General features: G+C 41.8%; 2 protein-coding genes across 5 annotated transcripts; both read left to right on the top strand.

The window, feature by feature from the left end:
- The first annotated feature begins 404 nt into the window (after nucleotides 1-404).
- On the top strand, nucleotides 405-4,808 carry LOC110492279 (organic solute transporter subunit alpha). 4 transcript variants are annotated; one of them, XM_036947233.1, is made up of 9 exons: nucleotides 405-1,267; nucleotides 1,666-1,927; nucleotides 2,007-2,111; nucleotides 2,524-2,675; nucleotides 2,778-2,851; nucleotides 2,982-3,137; nucleotides 3,369-3,480; nucleotides 3,637-3,948; nucleotides 4,067-4,199. In XM_036947233.1, the coding sequence occupies exons 3-9, from the start codon at nucleotides 2,045-2,047 to the stop codon at nucleotides 4,067-4,069; spliced, it is 876 nt and encodes a 291-aa protein (XP_036803128.1). In that variant the 5' UTR covers nucleotides 405-1,267; nucleotides 1,666-1,927; nucleotides 2,007-2,044; the 3' UTR covers nucleotides 4,070-4,199. The 4 variants fall into 4 exon arrangements, with proteins under 4 accessions (XP_036803128.1, XP_036803127.1, XP_021422141.2 ...); XM_036947232.1 differs by having other exon boundaries at nucleotides 409-1,267; nucleotides 3,727-3,889; nucleotides 4,067-4,808; XM_021566466.2 differs by having other exon boundaries at nucleotides 410-1,267; nucleotides 3,637-3,889; nucleotides 4,067-4,808.
- Nucleotides 4,809-6,561: 1,753 nt separating this feature from the next.
- On the top strand, nucleotides 6,562-11,869 carry LOC110492276 (histone-lysine N-methyltransferase SUV39H1). Its single transcript, XM_021566458.2, has 6 exons — nucleotides 6,562-6,708; nucleotides 7,335-7,480; nucleotides 8,116-8,778; nucleotides 8,993-9,139; nucleotides 9,531-9,660; nucleotides 10,688-11,869. Exons 1-6 carry the CDS (start codon nucleotides 6,690-6,692, stop codon nucleotides 10,819-10,821), a joined length of 1,239 nt encoding a protein of 412 aa, XP_021422133.1. The 5' UTR covers nucleotides 6,562-6,689; the 3' UTR covers nucleotides 10,822-11,869.
- Nucleotides 11,870-13,996: the final 2,127 nt, after the last annotated feature.

The following is a 13,996-nucleotide window of genomic DNA, read 5'->3' as shown; positions in this document are numbered from 1 at the left end:
TCTGTTGGTCACAGATACCTTAAAATAAAAAGTAGGGGCATGGATCAGAACTAGTTAGTATCTGGTGTCACCACCATTTTCCTTATGCAGTGCGACACATCTCCTGTGCATAGAGTTGATCAGGCTGTTGATTGTGGCCTTTGGAATGTTGTTGGAGGTGATTTATGGTAGAGAAATTAACATTTATCTGGCAACAGCTCTGGTGGACATTACTGCAGTCAAGATTGCCAATTGCACTCAACTTGAGACATCTGTGGCATTGTGTGACACAACTGCACATTTTAGAGTGGCCTTTTATTGTCCCCAGCACAAGGTGCACCTGTGTAATGATCATGCTGTTTAATCAGCTTCTTGATATGCCACACCTGTCAACTAGATGGATTATCTTGGCAAAGGAGAAATGCTCACTAACAGGGATACATTTGTGCACAAAAATTGAGAGAAATAAGCTTTTTGTGCATATGGAACATTTCTGGGATATTTTATTTCAGCTCATGAAACCAACACTTTAGATGTTGCGTTTATATTTTTGTTCAGTGGAGTTAATCTTAACCACTCAGAAGGGTATCATGCTATTTACAAGTGTTGTGTACAAAGAAATTTGTATATAATTTGTCTTAATACTTAAGAGTCTGCGTCAATCTAATTAACATAATACAACAATTCCCATCAAAATCCATATCTGTATGGGCTTTTTTGCATGGGCTGCATCTAAATCCGCCGATGTCGGCCTTCCGCATCTGCGGTGGAAATTGGCAGAGCTACAGCACTGTTTGTCAGACCAGTAGACATTGAAAATTGGTCTTCTCACGAAAACGCAGAGCCCGAACGGTTTAGCCGACTAACTAATATGACCACTATATGAAAAGATGAGACTCACGAACACGATGGTGTACTCCGTTTTTCTCTACGACCCCCACAAGCCCCATGGGACTGGTCTAAAATCATTACCGCCCATGTGCCAACGTCTGTCTGTAGCATCTGAACCGTTTGGGCTACAAACTAATATAACCCACAGGAGGTTGGTGAAGCCTTCATTGAGGAGAGCGGGCTTGTGGTAATGGCTGGAGTGGAATGGTATCAAATAAATGGTTTCCAGGTGTTTGATGCCATTCCATTTGCTATGTTCCGACCGTTATTATGAGCCGTTCTTCCCTCAGCAGCCTCTGCTGATATGACCCCATATTGGAAAGGGGAGACTTACGAACACGTTGGTATTTCTGTTTTGCTCTACAACCCCCACAACAACGACAGGACTCGACTGAAGGTAACCCCGTACCATTTTTTTTTTTAAATATGGAAGTATGGAGGTAGTTTTGTACCTACAAAAAAAATGGGTTAAATATGTTTCCAGAAAAGTAAAATATTTCCTGAGCGTTTTTATACTGTATCTCCTAGAGACACTTATTCTTTAATGTTTTTTGATAAAAAAAAAAAAAACTTTTCCATTTATGAATGTGTTATTCAATGCATTTCTATGGGTTATAGTAGTAAAGCCCAAATTCAATATTTTATCAAATAATTTAAAACAATCCTAAAATTCTAAGTTTTCTAAATTCTAAGTGATACATGGTATGACAACTTTAAAACAATCCTAAAATTCTAAGTGTTCTAAATTCTAAGTGATACATGGTATGACAACTTTAAAACAATTTGTTACGTTAGTTTCACAGCCGTGCTTGTTTAGAGCTCCCTCATAATCGGTTCAGAGACAACACAAGTTGACACATTCCAGAGTGGACTTGGCTCCCCATCTGTCGGCTTACCTTGGTTTAGTCAATCATTAACCACTGCTATCAGGAAAGCATCGTTCAGACGACAGGACGCCATCTCAACACGGAACTGACAAGACACTCGCCAAGTGTCCGTCCTCTGAGAATAGAAAAACAAAGTATCGTCCTTTATTACATCAGTCTTTCTATACGAGGTCAGTTAGTTCAACAGTAAATGTACCTCCCTAAATTTGAGACCTACTCTAAATTTTATCCTATTCATAATACGTCTAGGGTTTGTGGTGTTAGTGGGAACTGTGCTCTCTGAGAGGATGAGGAGAGGAGTTAACTGCAGCTGGTTAGGAGCAGAGATCCCGCTGTCCTGGGAGTTCTTCAGTGGTAAGACCAGCATTTATGTATTCACATAAACTGTATGGGCTATGTTTTTGACTGGCCAGAGATTTTACAGTCATTGGATCTGATACATATCAGGTTCTGTGTGATAAAGGTCTGTGCTTGAAGACACCAACATTTTCTTTCTATGACAAAAATGGCACAATGCTTTTTCAATGCTTTGTCTATGTGCAATATTGGTGTTTGCCGTCTTAGATTCTGAGTGATGCTAACTGAGCTATGCTCTGCTACACCAACCCTGCTAATGTGTTGGGGCATTTCCGCCTGAGACTTACCTCACACCAGTGTGTCACCAGTGTTTATGATAATGTTAGCTCTAGTGTTGTTTTCTGGGAACTGTATGTGTTGTATATGATTTGTCCCACCACAAGTCCTTGTGTTGTGCGTTTGTACCCAGTGATCAAGGATGAGCTATGGCTGTTTCTCATTCCTGCTGGGTTCGCTGTGATCATGCTGGCCCTGTTCCTAGAAGAGGTGGGCTTCTTCCTGCGTCACGTGTCCTACTCCAGACGCCGGCACCTCTACCTGTGGATACTGGGCATGTACCCGGTAAAGGGACCTCTCATTTTTGCCACACATTTCAATTGTTTCGGATAGGTATTTGTACATTTTGTCATTGTTGCCTAACTACACTCAATCTCTTTCGATCAGGTCTTTGGCTTAACCTCAATCATTGCGCTGTACGTTCCTCGCTCCTCCTCACTATGTAGCTTCATAGCTTCTCTGTAAGTATCGAGTACAACCTCTTTCTGACCATCACTTTGTTTTGTGTACTAATTTACATTGTTCACGTCATTCTGGGCTAAAACTTTCATCAGTAAAACTATCTCTCCATTTGTCGTTCTCGCTCTGAAGGTACCACTCCATTACTTTGCTAAAGTTTATGGGGCTCATCACAGACTTCTTTGGGGGTAAGGCCCGCATGCTGGAGATCTTAGCTGGAGAACAGGTGTCTCCGGATCCGTTCCCATGTTGCTGCTGCTGTTGCCTCCCTATGATAGCCATCAACAGGTACTTTATAACTGGGTGTCCTCCTCATTGTGCGCATCCATATCGTGATAATGACAGATTCATAAGATGTGGCCACATCACAATAATGATAGATAAACAATATTGCTGTAATGGCCCCATATCGCAATATTGATAAATGCACAATATATCACCATAATCTCCCATGTTGCGATAATGATAAATGCACATATATTGCCGTAATCACCTTGCCCACTACCTCTCCCTCCATAGGACCAGCCTGGGATGGATGATGGCTGCTGTGCTGCAACTGTCTGTGGTCAGAACCATCCTGTTCTTTGTCACTCTGGTCCTCTGGACAGATGAGCAGTATGACTATGGAGATGTGAGTGGAATGCATATATCGCAAGACATATTTGCATTGTAACCAATTTATTTTTGTCCTTAATTTAACCAAATGAGTCCCTGGTTAATAAGTCAATTAGTTCATTTTATATATATATATATTTTTTTTTTACCATATCCATGCAATTTTTCACAGGTGGATTATGCCAATCCCAATATGTACATGAATGTCATCATAGGCGTGTCTACCTTCTTGTCCTTCTATGGCCACCTGCTGTTTTACAAGGCCACCAAAAAGGCCTTGCCTGGCTATGGGCTGAGGGCCAAATTTGTCTGTATCATTGTAGTGTTGGTGCTGTGTGGCCTTCAGAGTGGAATCCTGGAGACCATGGGGGCCCTGGAGGTGGTGCCCTGCACCCCTCCCTTCTCTGTCCTCATGCGTTCCCAGCGTAAGTGCACTGCGATGGAAGTCCTCCCCCATACATCTCCCTCTCAACATCCTCTCCATGTCAATATTGTAACAGTGGAGATACATTATTTTTTATTTATTATGAAATGATCAATTATGAAATTATCAATGTGACATTGGTGGTAACTTTTTCTATTTTATTCTCTTCCTCTCTCAGTAATTTACCACTACTCTGTGATTGTGGAGATGTTCTGCATATGCCTCTTTGCCCGCCACACGTTCCGTAAAGTGGAGCCTAGTCTAGAGGAGGGCTTTGGGCTGGAGGAGAGGCCCCCCAGAGGCATGCTGATGGAGAAGGCGGTTCAGACTGAAGACGTGGTGCCACTCGGGGAGAACCCCTGGCCTTGCTGGGAAGGTGCCGGAGTCTCCAATCCCGACTGTATTAGGGACAGCAGTGAGGACAGCCTTTGTAAAGTCGAACACGCCCCTTTGGATTGCTTCCCTTTCCCTCTTCAACCGAGACGTCAAGAGACGGTGAGGCCAGAAAACGTAACTGATGAAAGTGGCACTTTGGAGTTGCCCAAACTGACTGTCACTGCTGACATCAATGTTGTAGAGTCTAGAAATTTTACTGTTGTATGACAACATGGAATGTACTGTCCTGGAATCTCCTGGTGGGAAGACAACATAGGGGTCACCTCCAGAAAATGGAATAAACACACCATACCGCTTGAGGTACTACCTTAACCAGTTTGTTCCTTTTTGCGTATATTGACTGAGACTCTTGCTCAATGCATTCTATCTATTCCTTAGCTGAATGAAGATGGTAGCTACTGGTGTGATAGGCTGTCATTTTTTCCTACCCAGATTTTTTCTCTACTTTTTATACTCTACATTTTGTTTTGCAATGTTATCTCAAAAAGCCAATAAACTCATTTTTAAAACGCCTATTGCACAAATATTGCATATTTATTCATCGGTCTCTGCGTCTCTAATGCCGTTTCTCAAAACGTACAAACAAATCTTTGGGGTTTGATATGAATTTGATTACCTTCATGGGTTAATGTAATGTTCAATTCAAAGTAAGCACTAATATAATCTGTTCTCATAACTGCCCCATGGGGTAGATGATATTGGCTCCCTATGAGCTTCTCACACCACATACATAGTAGGCCTCTGGCCTAACCTTCCCTCTGAAGTGCCTTGATACCAAAGATACACTATATATACAAAAGTATGTGGACACACCTTCAAATGAGTGGATTCGGCTATTTCAGCCACACCAATTGCTGACAGGTGTATAAAATCGAGCACACAGCCATGCAATTAACATAAACAAACATTGGCAGTAGAATGGCCTACTGAAGAGCTCAGTAACTTTCAATATGGCACTTTCATAGGATGCTACTTTTCCAACAAGTCAGTTCATCAAATTTCTGCCCTGCTAGAGCTGCTCCAGTCAACTGTAAGTGCTGTTATTGTGAAGTGGAAATGTCTAGGAGCAACAAAGGCACAGCCGCGAAGTGGTCGGCCACACAAGCTCAAAGAACTGGACCGCCAAGTGCTGAAGCGCATATCGCGTAAAAAATTGTCTGTTTTCGGTTGCAACACTCACTACCCAGTTACAAACTGGAAGCAACGTCAGCACATTAACTGTTGGGAACTTCATGAAATAGGTTTCCATGGCTGAGCAGCTGCACACAAGCCTAAGATCCCCATGCTCAATGCCAAGCGTCGGCTGGAGTGGTGTAAAGCTCGCCGCTATTGGACAATGGAGCAGTGGAAACGCATTCTCTGGAGTGATGAATCATGCTTCACCATCTGGCAGTCCGACGGACGAATCTGGGTTTGGCGGATTCCAGGAGAACGCTACCTGCCCCAATGCATAGTGCCAACTGTAAAGTTTGGAATAATGGTCTGGGGCTGTTTTTCATGGTTCGGGCTTAGTTCCATTGAATGGAAATCTTAACGCAACAGTATACAATGACATTCTAGCTGATTTTGTGCTTCCAACTTTGTGGCAACAGTTTGGGGAAGGCCCTTTCCTGTTTCAGCATGACAATGCCCCCATGCACAAAGTGAGTTCCATGCATAAATTGTTTGTCGAGATCGGTGTGGAAGAACTTGACTAGCCTGCACAGAGCCCTGACCTCAACAGCATCGAACACCTTTGGGATGAATTGGAACGCCAACTGCGAGCCAGGCCTAATCGCCCAACATCAGTGCCCGAGCTCACTAATGCTCTTGTGGCTGAATGGAAGCAAGTCCCCGCAGCAATGTTCCAGCATCTTAGTGGAAAGCCTTCACAGAAGAGTGGAAGCTGTTATAGCAGCAAAGGGGGGGACCAACTCCATATTAATGCCCTTGATTTTGGAATTTGTTGTTCGATGGGCAGGCGTCCACATACTTTTGGCCATGTAGTGTACTGTAGGTCTCATATTGTCAAATATAATGTCAAACAAATATGAAGTAGTTTACGCTGGCTACTGTAACTCCCCCAGGCATGTAGTAAGAGCCACGTTTTGAAACAATGTGTCTACTGTGACCTCTTAGTGATACACATTTTTCCAAATTGTTTAATTAATAAATAAGAATATACATGTATTTTTCTCACCAATATTATCTGAACATTAAAGGGAGAATATGCATATTCTTCTCTTTCCACACCTTGCAAAAATACTTACATCCTTACAAAGCTTCGCTTGCAGGAACAGTTTTTTGCTGCTCCAATAGAAACACCGCTAGAATATGCTCCATCCAATCAACAGCATGAAACAGCTGCTTCCTCGAAAGTCTTTACCCCAATCGAAGGATTGTTCCATTTTGGCGGTGCGGAAAACATGGCGGAAGATTTGAACGGTAAGGAGGGTGGGAAGTTAATACGTGTATATTTGTTGTGTTTTGAGGTTATTTTGGCTGGTTGAACTGATCAAATGTTACACTTAATTCTGTGACCTTTAATACACGCTTGTCATGGAATATTTAGCATTGATAAAGCAATAACAATGACATTGAGTAAGCAGCTCTATCTGCGCACTTCGATTGTGTGGTCTTTTAAAAAATAAATTGTAGCGGATAACGTTTTAATTAAAAGCTAAACGAATGCATACGGATATCGAATAACTAGTAACTAAATGATCGTAAGCTGCATGGCACTATAAAGCGTAAATTCGAGGAAAATCGGACCTGTTTTCAGACAGCCATAGCTACTTGCAAACAACGGAGAACTTCATAACGCGCCAAAACACAGACCTCGTTGAGGAGCTAGTTAGCTAGAAATGTCTGGCAGTGTCTGCAAGCTGTCTTGCAAGCGTTTCACATAACCCGTTAGCCTGCACAATTCCAAATTAGAACAAATAAGAATATGTTTAAGCTGAGTATATTTAATTGTCTCGTTCATTTGTTGCCTTCTAAACCCAACTCAGTTGGCAACTATTAGCTAACGTAGCTAGCTAAACATGGTGGCTACAATTACAACATTGCAGGTTGCAGCGTATCCTGCAAGCTGTCTTTGGACGACCTGCAGGCTGTCTGCCGCCGGGAAAGGCTCCACTGTAAAGAACTACAGGTGAACAAGCATAACATCGATGACTATGAGGTTGAGTACCTCTGTGACTACAAGAAGTCTAAGGTGAGTGAATTAATTCACAATGGGACTATGAAGGCTGGGACAAGTCCTCCGTAGAGTTATCTCGAGCATTGCAACTGTCAGTTGGTGTGGTTCCTTTAACTTTTGGTTTCATATGGATACTGATTATTTTGTACTCAATAGAAATGAAGGGTAAAAAATGTAGTGCCATTTTGTAGTACAGGCAATCCGGAATGAATTGTGAGAAAGTTAGAGGCACCCCAAGACATGCTAACCTCTCACAATTACCAATAACAGGACAGGTTAGCATCTTTTTTTTGGGGGGGGGGGGGGGGGGGGGGGGGGGGGGGGGGTTGTGTATGATATTTATCCCTCTAACTTTCTCACTCATTAATAACTATTCATTAATGTAGAAGTGTTTTGAAACATACTCTATTCATATTTACAATAAAAGTGGCTCCAAAATTACTATTAAAGCTGACAGTCTGCACTTTAACCTCATAGGCATTGTATCATTTAAAATCCAAAGTGCTGGAGTACAGAGCCAAAACAACAACAAAAAATGTGTCGCTGTCCCAATACTTTTGGACCTCACTGTAAAATGTACCACGTTCAATATAATTATTTTGTGGCTTAATACGCAATCTAAGTCATGTGTTCTCTTGTCATCTGATCAGGAGCAGGAGTTGTACCTGGTCAAATGGAAGGGCTTTCCTGAGTCGGCCAACACTTGGGAGCCCCGCAAAAATCTCAAGTGCAAGAAGCTGATGACTCAGTTCCATGAGGACATGGAGCGTGAGCTGAGGCGGCAAAAGAGACGGACCACCTGTCCCAAGCGGCTGGACAAGGACGTAGCCTGGATCCTGGTGCAGAAAGCCAAACTCCGCCAGAGGCTCCAGCACTGGGAGGCCGACCTGAACAAGACACGCAACCACCCAGGCCGCATCTTTGTCCTGAACGAGGTGGACCTGGACGGCCCGCCCAGGGACTTCACCTACATCAACACCTATAAGGTGGGCGAGGGCATCGTGCTCAATGAGATGGCCGTTGGCTGTGAGTGTAAGGACTGCTTCAGTGATCCGGTCGGAGGCTGCTGCCCCGGGGCCTCCCTCCACCGCCTGGCCTACACTGACAAGGGCCAGGTGCGTGTGCGTGCCGGGGAGCCCATCTACGAGTGTAACACCCGCTGCAGCTGCGATTCTGACTGCCCCAACCGAGTGGTCCAGAAGGGCATTCCATTCGACCTGTGCATCTTCAAGACTGGGAACGGCCGAGGCTGGGGCGTGCGCGCACTACAGCACATAAAAAAGAACACCTTTGTCATGGAGTACGTTGGAGAGGTAAGTAGTATAAAGTATTGGCCAATACTTTGGGTAATATGTATTGGCCTATGTCAACCTCATTTACCAGAATGAGCTATTCTGTCATGAAAATGTATAAATTGGATTGGAGTAATGGACAAAGAACATTAGACAAACGTTGTGCTAGTGCTGTGTTTCTATTACGGTTGTTTGTGAACAGTTTCTGAAGTGGTGTGTGCATCTGTTTGTCAAGATCATCACATCGGACGAGGCGGAGAAGAGAGGACACCTGTACGACCGGCAGGGCGCCACCTACCTGTTTGACCTGGACTACGTGGAGGACGTTTATACAGTGGACGCTGCTCACCATGGCAACATCTCCCACTTTGTCAACCACAGTGTGAGTGGCAAATTATCATATATGTTCACCTTTCAAACCCTGAGGCATACCTGCAGAGTAGCCAAAGCACCATGTCGTACCTTTTTGGTAGTAGTATATTTTAGTATTCTAGGTGCAAATGAAAGCAGTCGCATCGTAGACACCGCAGAATGGAAGTGGTTCAACCCATGGATGTTATAGTATTGCACTGTAATATGCTTCCTCAAACAGCATGAAGTGCAGCAAATTTGTCTATTATAGAGCATGTTTTCTCAAAGTTGTATGAAAATCTGAATAGAATTGTGTTTATGAATGTATTATAAGCAGTAGGCTATTCTGAAATAAAGCATTAATTGCTGTAATGTAACCTTAAAGTATGGACCTTTTAAGCTGTCTCTTCTTTGTTTTGCAGTGCAACCCCAACCTGCAAGTATACAACGTGTTTATAGACAACCTGGATGAGAGGCTCCCGAGGATAGCTTTATTTTCAACACGCCCCATCAGGGCAGGAGAAGAGCTCACTTTTGACTACAAGATGCAAAGTAAGTGTGAAGTTTTACTGCCTGACATGTAGGGCTGTGACGATACTAGGAAAAATATATTTTTTTACATTTCAAAAATGTTAACACAAAGCAGACCAATTGCTTTGGTCCTTTAAAAACCTGCTATATGTCATATATAGTGTATTATAACTTAGAAAATACATACATGGGACTCTGGATGACAACATAATGATGTTTGTTTCCAACATTATGGCTGTTTTCCTAAAGGTAAATCTGCTTCGTGTTTTGTTTACTTGCCACGATACTAATGAGTATCGCGATTCTGGTTTCGTCCCGGCTCTACTAGCATGACCTCAACATGACAGTTTACACATTAAAGGTACAGCTACTGTTACTAATATCAACCGAAAGCAACAAGTCACTTGATTTTCCAACAGTTGATCACCATGTGGGTGATTCTTTGGAGCAGCAAGCCCACAGCACGATAGGTAGTGAATTTATCAACATCCAATACAGCATCGGCTGGAAGCTATCGTGAGCCTCTATTGGTAATCGTGACGCAATATTGCTGGAGATTTGCATAGAGTTCAGCTTTCTCAATTGTTTTGCATCACTCTCTTCGCTTTGCACATTTCACCTGGCTCATTGAACATGAATAGGCTCTGTCATTTTGTCATCACCCATCACTGCTAGTGTGCATTGCAGGTAACTTGCTAGCTACTTTCACTAACTATAAAGGTGGGAGTGGGCACCAAATGTGTCATATTACCTAAACTCAGTCCTTTCAGGGCTAGGTAGGAGAGTGCAATTGGGAAAACCCTTTTTTGTTGTACTACAGTAACACATTAATTACATTGAGTTATACAATTTCAATGAACACTGGACATTTCAACATTAAACTTTATTTAGCTTTTCAGTCTTGGAGTGTGATGCTTGGGCAAAACAATTTTCATATTTGGCTTGTTAAGCAGTTTGACAATTATGTGGTGCAGGTGAGCTAACCATAATGCATATATCTCAGATGTGCTGTCTTGGCTGAATTTGACTCTTGACATTGTCATTGCAGTTGATCCAGTCGATGCGGAGAGCACAAGGATGGACTCAAATTTCAGTTTAGCGGGACTCCCAAGCTCTCCCAAAAAGCGGATTCGGGTGGAGTGCCGGTGTGGATCTGACACATGTCGGAAGTATCTCTTCTGATATGGATTGTAAACGGAACATCAAAGCTTGAACAGACACTGTGTAATATTTCGGGGAGTTATGAAAATTGTACGGCTTTATTTGTATTTGTCAACTTTTTTATTTTCTTTTTTTACTTTCATCAACTTTTAAGCCTCGTTGGTGCGTTGGGTGATATCAAAAGTGATATGATGCATTTTTGTAATATTATTGTTTTTTTAAACTTAATTTTAAATGTCCCCAAATGTATCTAGTATGTTGGTAAACCATTTTAGTAAAACAATGGCCAATATGACCTAAATGAACCTGCTTAAACATACATTTTACACATCTGGATTTTAGAATTTCTTCGGCGCTTACATATCTGTTGTGCACTTGTCAGTCTACATTTTGTCAGTGTTTGAGAATTCAAAATCTCAACCTATAAATTCAGTGGAACATAGTCATTGCAAATTCTATGGTGCCCAGTCATTTTCACTAGCAGTTCTTCCTGTCTCAAGTTTATTGAGCTTTAAGCCTCATTGTTGGAAAGAAACATTATAAGGTGTAAAAGGTGTACTTTTATACTGATATGCTTTCAATGACTTGAGAAAATGATTAAGTTGCAATTCTTGCCCACTTCTTGTAGATAGTGCTGTATGTTGTCCTAAAATAATGTTTTGGAATTTTGTGTACCTCCAAACTGTCCCAGTGCTTTTTTCTTTTTTTTTTTTTTTGAATTGGCCTACTTTTTCTTAAATGTGAATGAATCCCCCCTGACACTCCTGTTTTGTTGTCCTTCAATTGGTTGTTTGTGAGCTGCAGTATAATTTCACAACAAGCCACACCATGAAACAGCTGTCCATGGTTTAACCTATTTGTGAATCAGATGAGAAATGTCCTTTGTGTGGAAGTCAATATTATTGTTCATGTAGTAATGTGATGGCCAAACAAAGCTGTTCCTTTTTATTTTATTTTTTCCTTAGTCCTTTATATTTAACTTTTTTTTAAATTCACGTTCATTTGTATCAAAAATATTTTTTAAGGTTTACAGCCAGCAAAAACATTGTAAATAAAAGTTTTAATCTGATTTATTCTTCTGGACAATATTTTGAGTGATAGCAGCACTAAAAGTGTAATGTAAATGTAGCTGAATCAAAATGTAACCTTTACAATTAATTTGAGTACAACCTCCACACCACTAGATGGTGCAGCTGCATTCCTATGACTTCACATCAAATCCCCCAATAATATGGTGCTGTTCAAAGGTACTTAAATATTTTGTGTTACCCATTCACCCTCTAAGTGGCACACACAATCCATGTCTCAATTGTCTCATGGCTTAAATCCTTCTTTAACCTGTACGTTCCCCTTCATCTACAGTGATTGAAGTGGATTTAACAAGTGACATCAATAAAGGATAGCTTTCATCTGGTCAGAATGTAGATATTTTACGTTTTTAAACTCAACATCAAGCAATGGTGTTCTCATTTATTATTATTATTTTACATATCTAAAAACCTGTAGCATGATTTCTATACTGGTGATAACCAATAACTGAAAATGTTTACTTTCCTTTTATAGTTGTCCTGACAATAAGTATTAGCACTAGCTCAATTGGCAAAAATATGACATGTCTTGGTCGACAGTAATTTTGTTCTATCAACATTTAGACAGCAATACCTGTATCTTCCATCTGTCTTTCAGTGAAGAGTAGTGCTTGTCCCTCTATGTATGTCTCACACACAACACACTCCTCCCTCTCTGTCCCTCCACTGCCTGTTTTCACCTCCCACTCTATCAGATGAAATCACCAGGCCACAGCTCCCTCCGCTCTTGGCTCAAGGATATGTACTGGAGCTCTTTTTAGTCAAGGATGTATAGGCAGTAACTGGCATCAGTGAGCACAGCACAGGGCCTTTTCTCTTCCCCTCTCAACGTAGAGGAACTTTTCCCTTTCCCTCTCAATTTAGAGGAACTGCACGTGTAAAAAATGTGCAATTCAATGGTTTAAGAAGACACACTCGTTGCATCAGGTTTTTGAATGAACCTCATTGGTTTTAGCACATTCGATTATCTGTGTCAGGAACAGGCTGAGGGTGAAAAATACTCGAATAAGCATTTGCAGGACTGACATTTTTCAAAATGCAACGAGGCTGCTCCCTGTTAGCTATCATGGACTATCATATCTCAGTCCTCAGAATCTTCTGGTCAGGCAGTTGGCTCTGGTTAGCATTAGCTTTACTTAGGAATTCAGATGTCTGCAGCAGAACCTGGGGCAGCAGGACACCCATGGGGGGCTGCATTAGGCTAGGTGTCTGCTGGGTGAGAGGGCATGCCTGGGACCCTTATTGAATTGGCTGGATTTATGGAGGATCAGAGATGGAAATGGAGAATAAACCAAAGCACCCAGATTGCCCCTGTCCGGAACAGGCATGTGCAAGAACAGGGATTTGATTATATGAATGGACTGACTAGAGAGTAGTTTTCAGATTGCTCATCAACAATGATGAGCAACCTGTATGACAAATATTCATTCTCTAAAGAACCATTAGAAATATCTAGATTTGTTTAATACTTTGGTCATATTGAAGAAAATATATACATTATTTTAACCTTTATTTAACTAGGGAAGTCAGTTAAGAACAAATTCTTATTTACAATGATGGCCTACCCCGGCCAAACCTGGACGACGCTGGGCCAATTGTGTGCCGCCCTATGGGACTCCCAATCATAGCCAGATGTGATGCAGCCTGGATTCAAACAAGGGACTGTAGGGACTCCTCTTGCACTGAGATGCAGTGCCTTAGACCGCTGCGCCACTATGTACAGGTATGTCTATTTAATTTCAAGCATGTGGGATAGCATCAGTTGTAAGTTAATTTGAGGGGAAGCTTCCCAAGTTTGATGCCAAAAGTAGGTACAGTGCCTTGCGAAAGTATTCGGCCCCCTTGAACTTTGCGACCTTTTGCCACATTTCAGGCTTCAAACATAAAGATATAAAACTGAATTTTTTTGTGAAGAATCAACAACAAGTGGGACACAATCATGAAGTGGAACGACATTTATTGGATATTTCAAAACATTTTAACAAATCAAAAACTGAAAAATTGGGCGTGCAAAATTATTCAGCCCCCTTAAGTTAATACTTTGTAGCGCCACCTTTTGCTGCGATTACAGCTGTAAGTCTCTTGGGGTATGTCTCTATCAGTTTTGC

This window comes from Oncorhynchus mykiss, chromosome 16, assembly GCF_013265735.2.
Source record: "Oncorhynchus mykiss isolate Arlee chromosome 16, USDA_OmykA_1.1, whole genome shotgun sequence".
Taxonomy (NCBI): Eukaryota; Metazoa; Chordata; class Actinopteri; order Salmoniformes; family Salmonidae; genus Oncorhynchus; species Oncorhynchus mykiss.
This window is presented reverse-complemented; position numbering and strand designations above follow the sequence as displayed.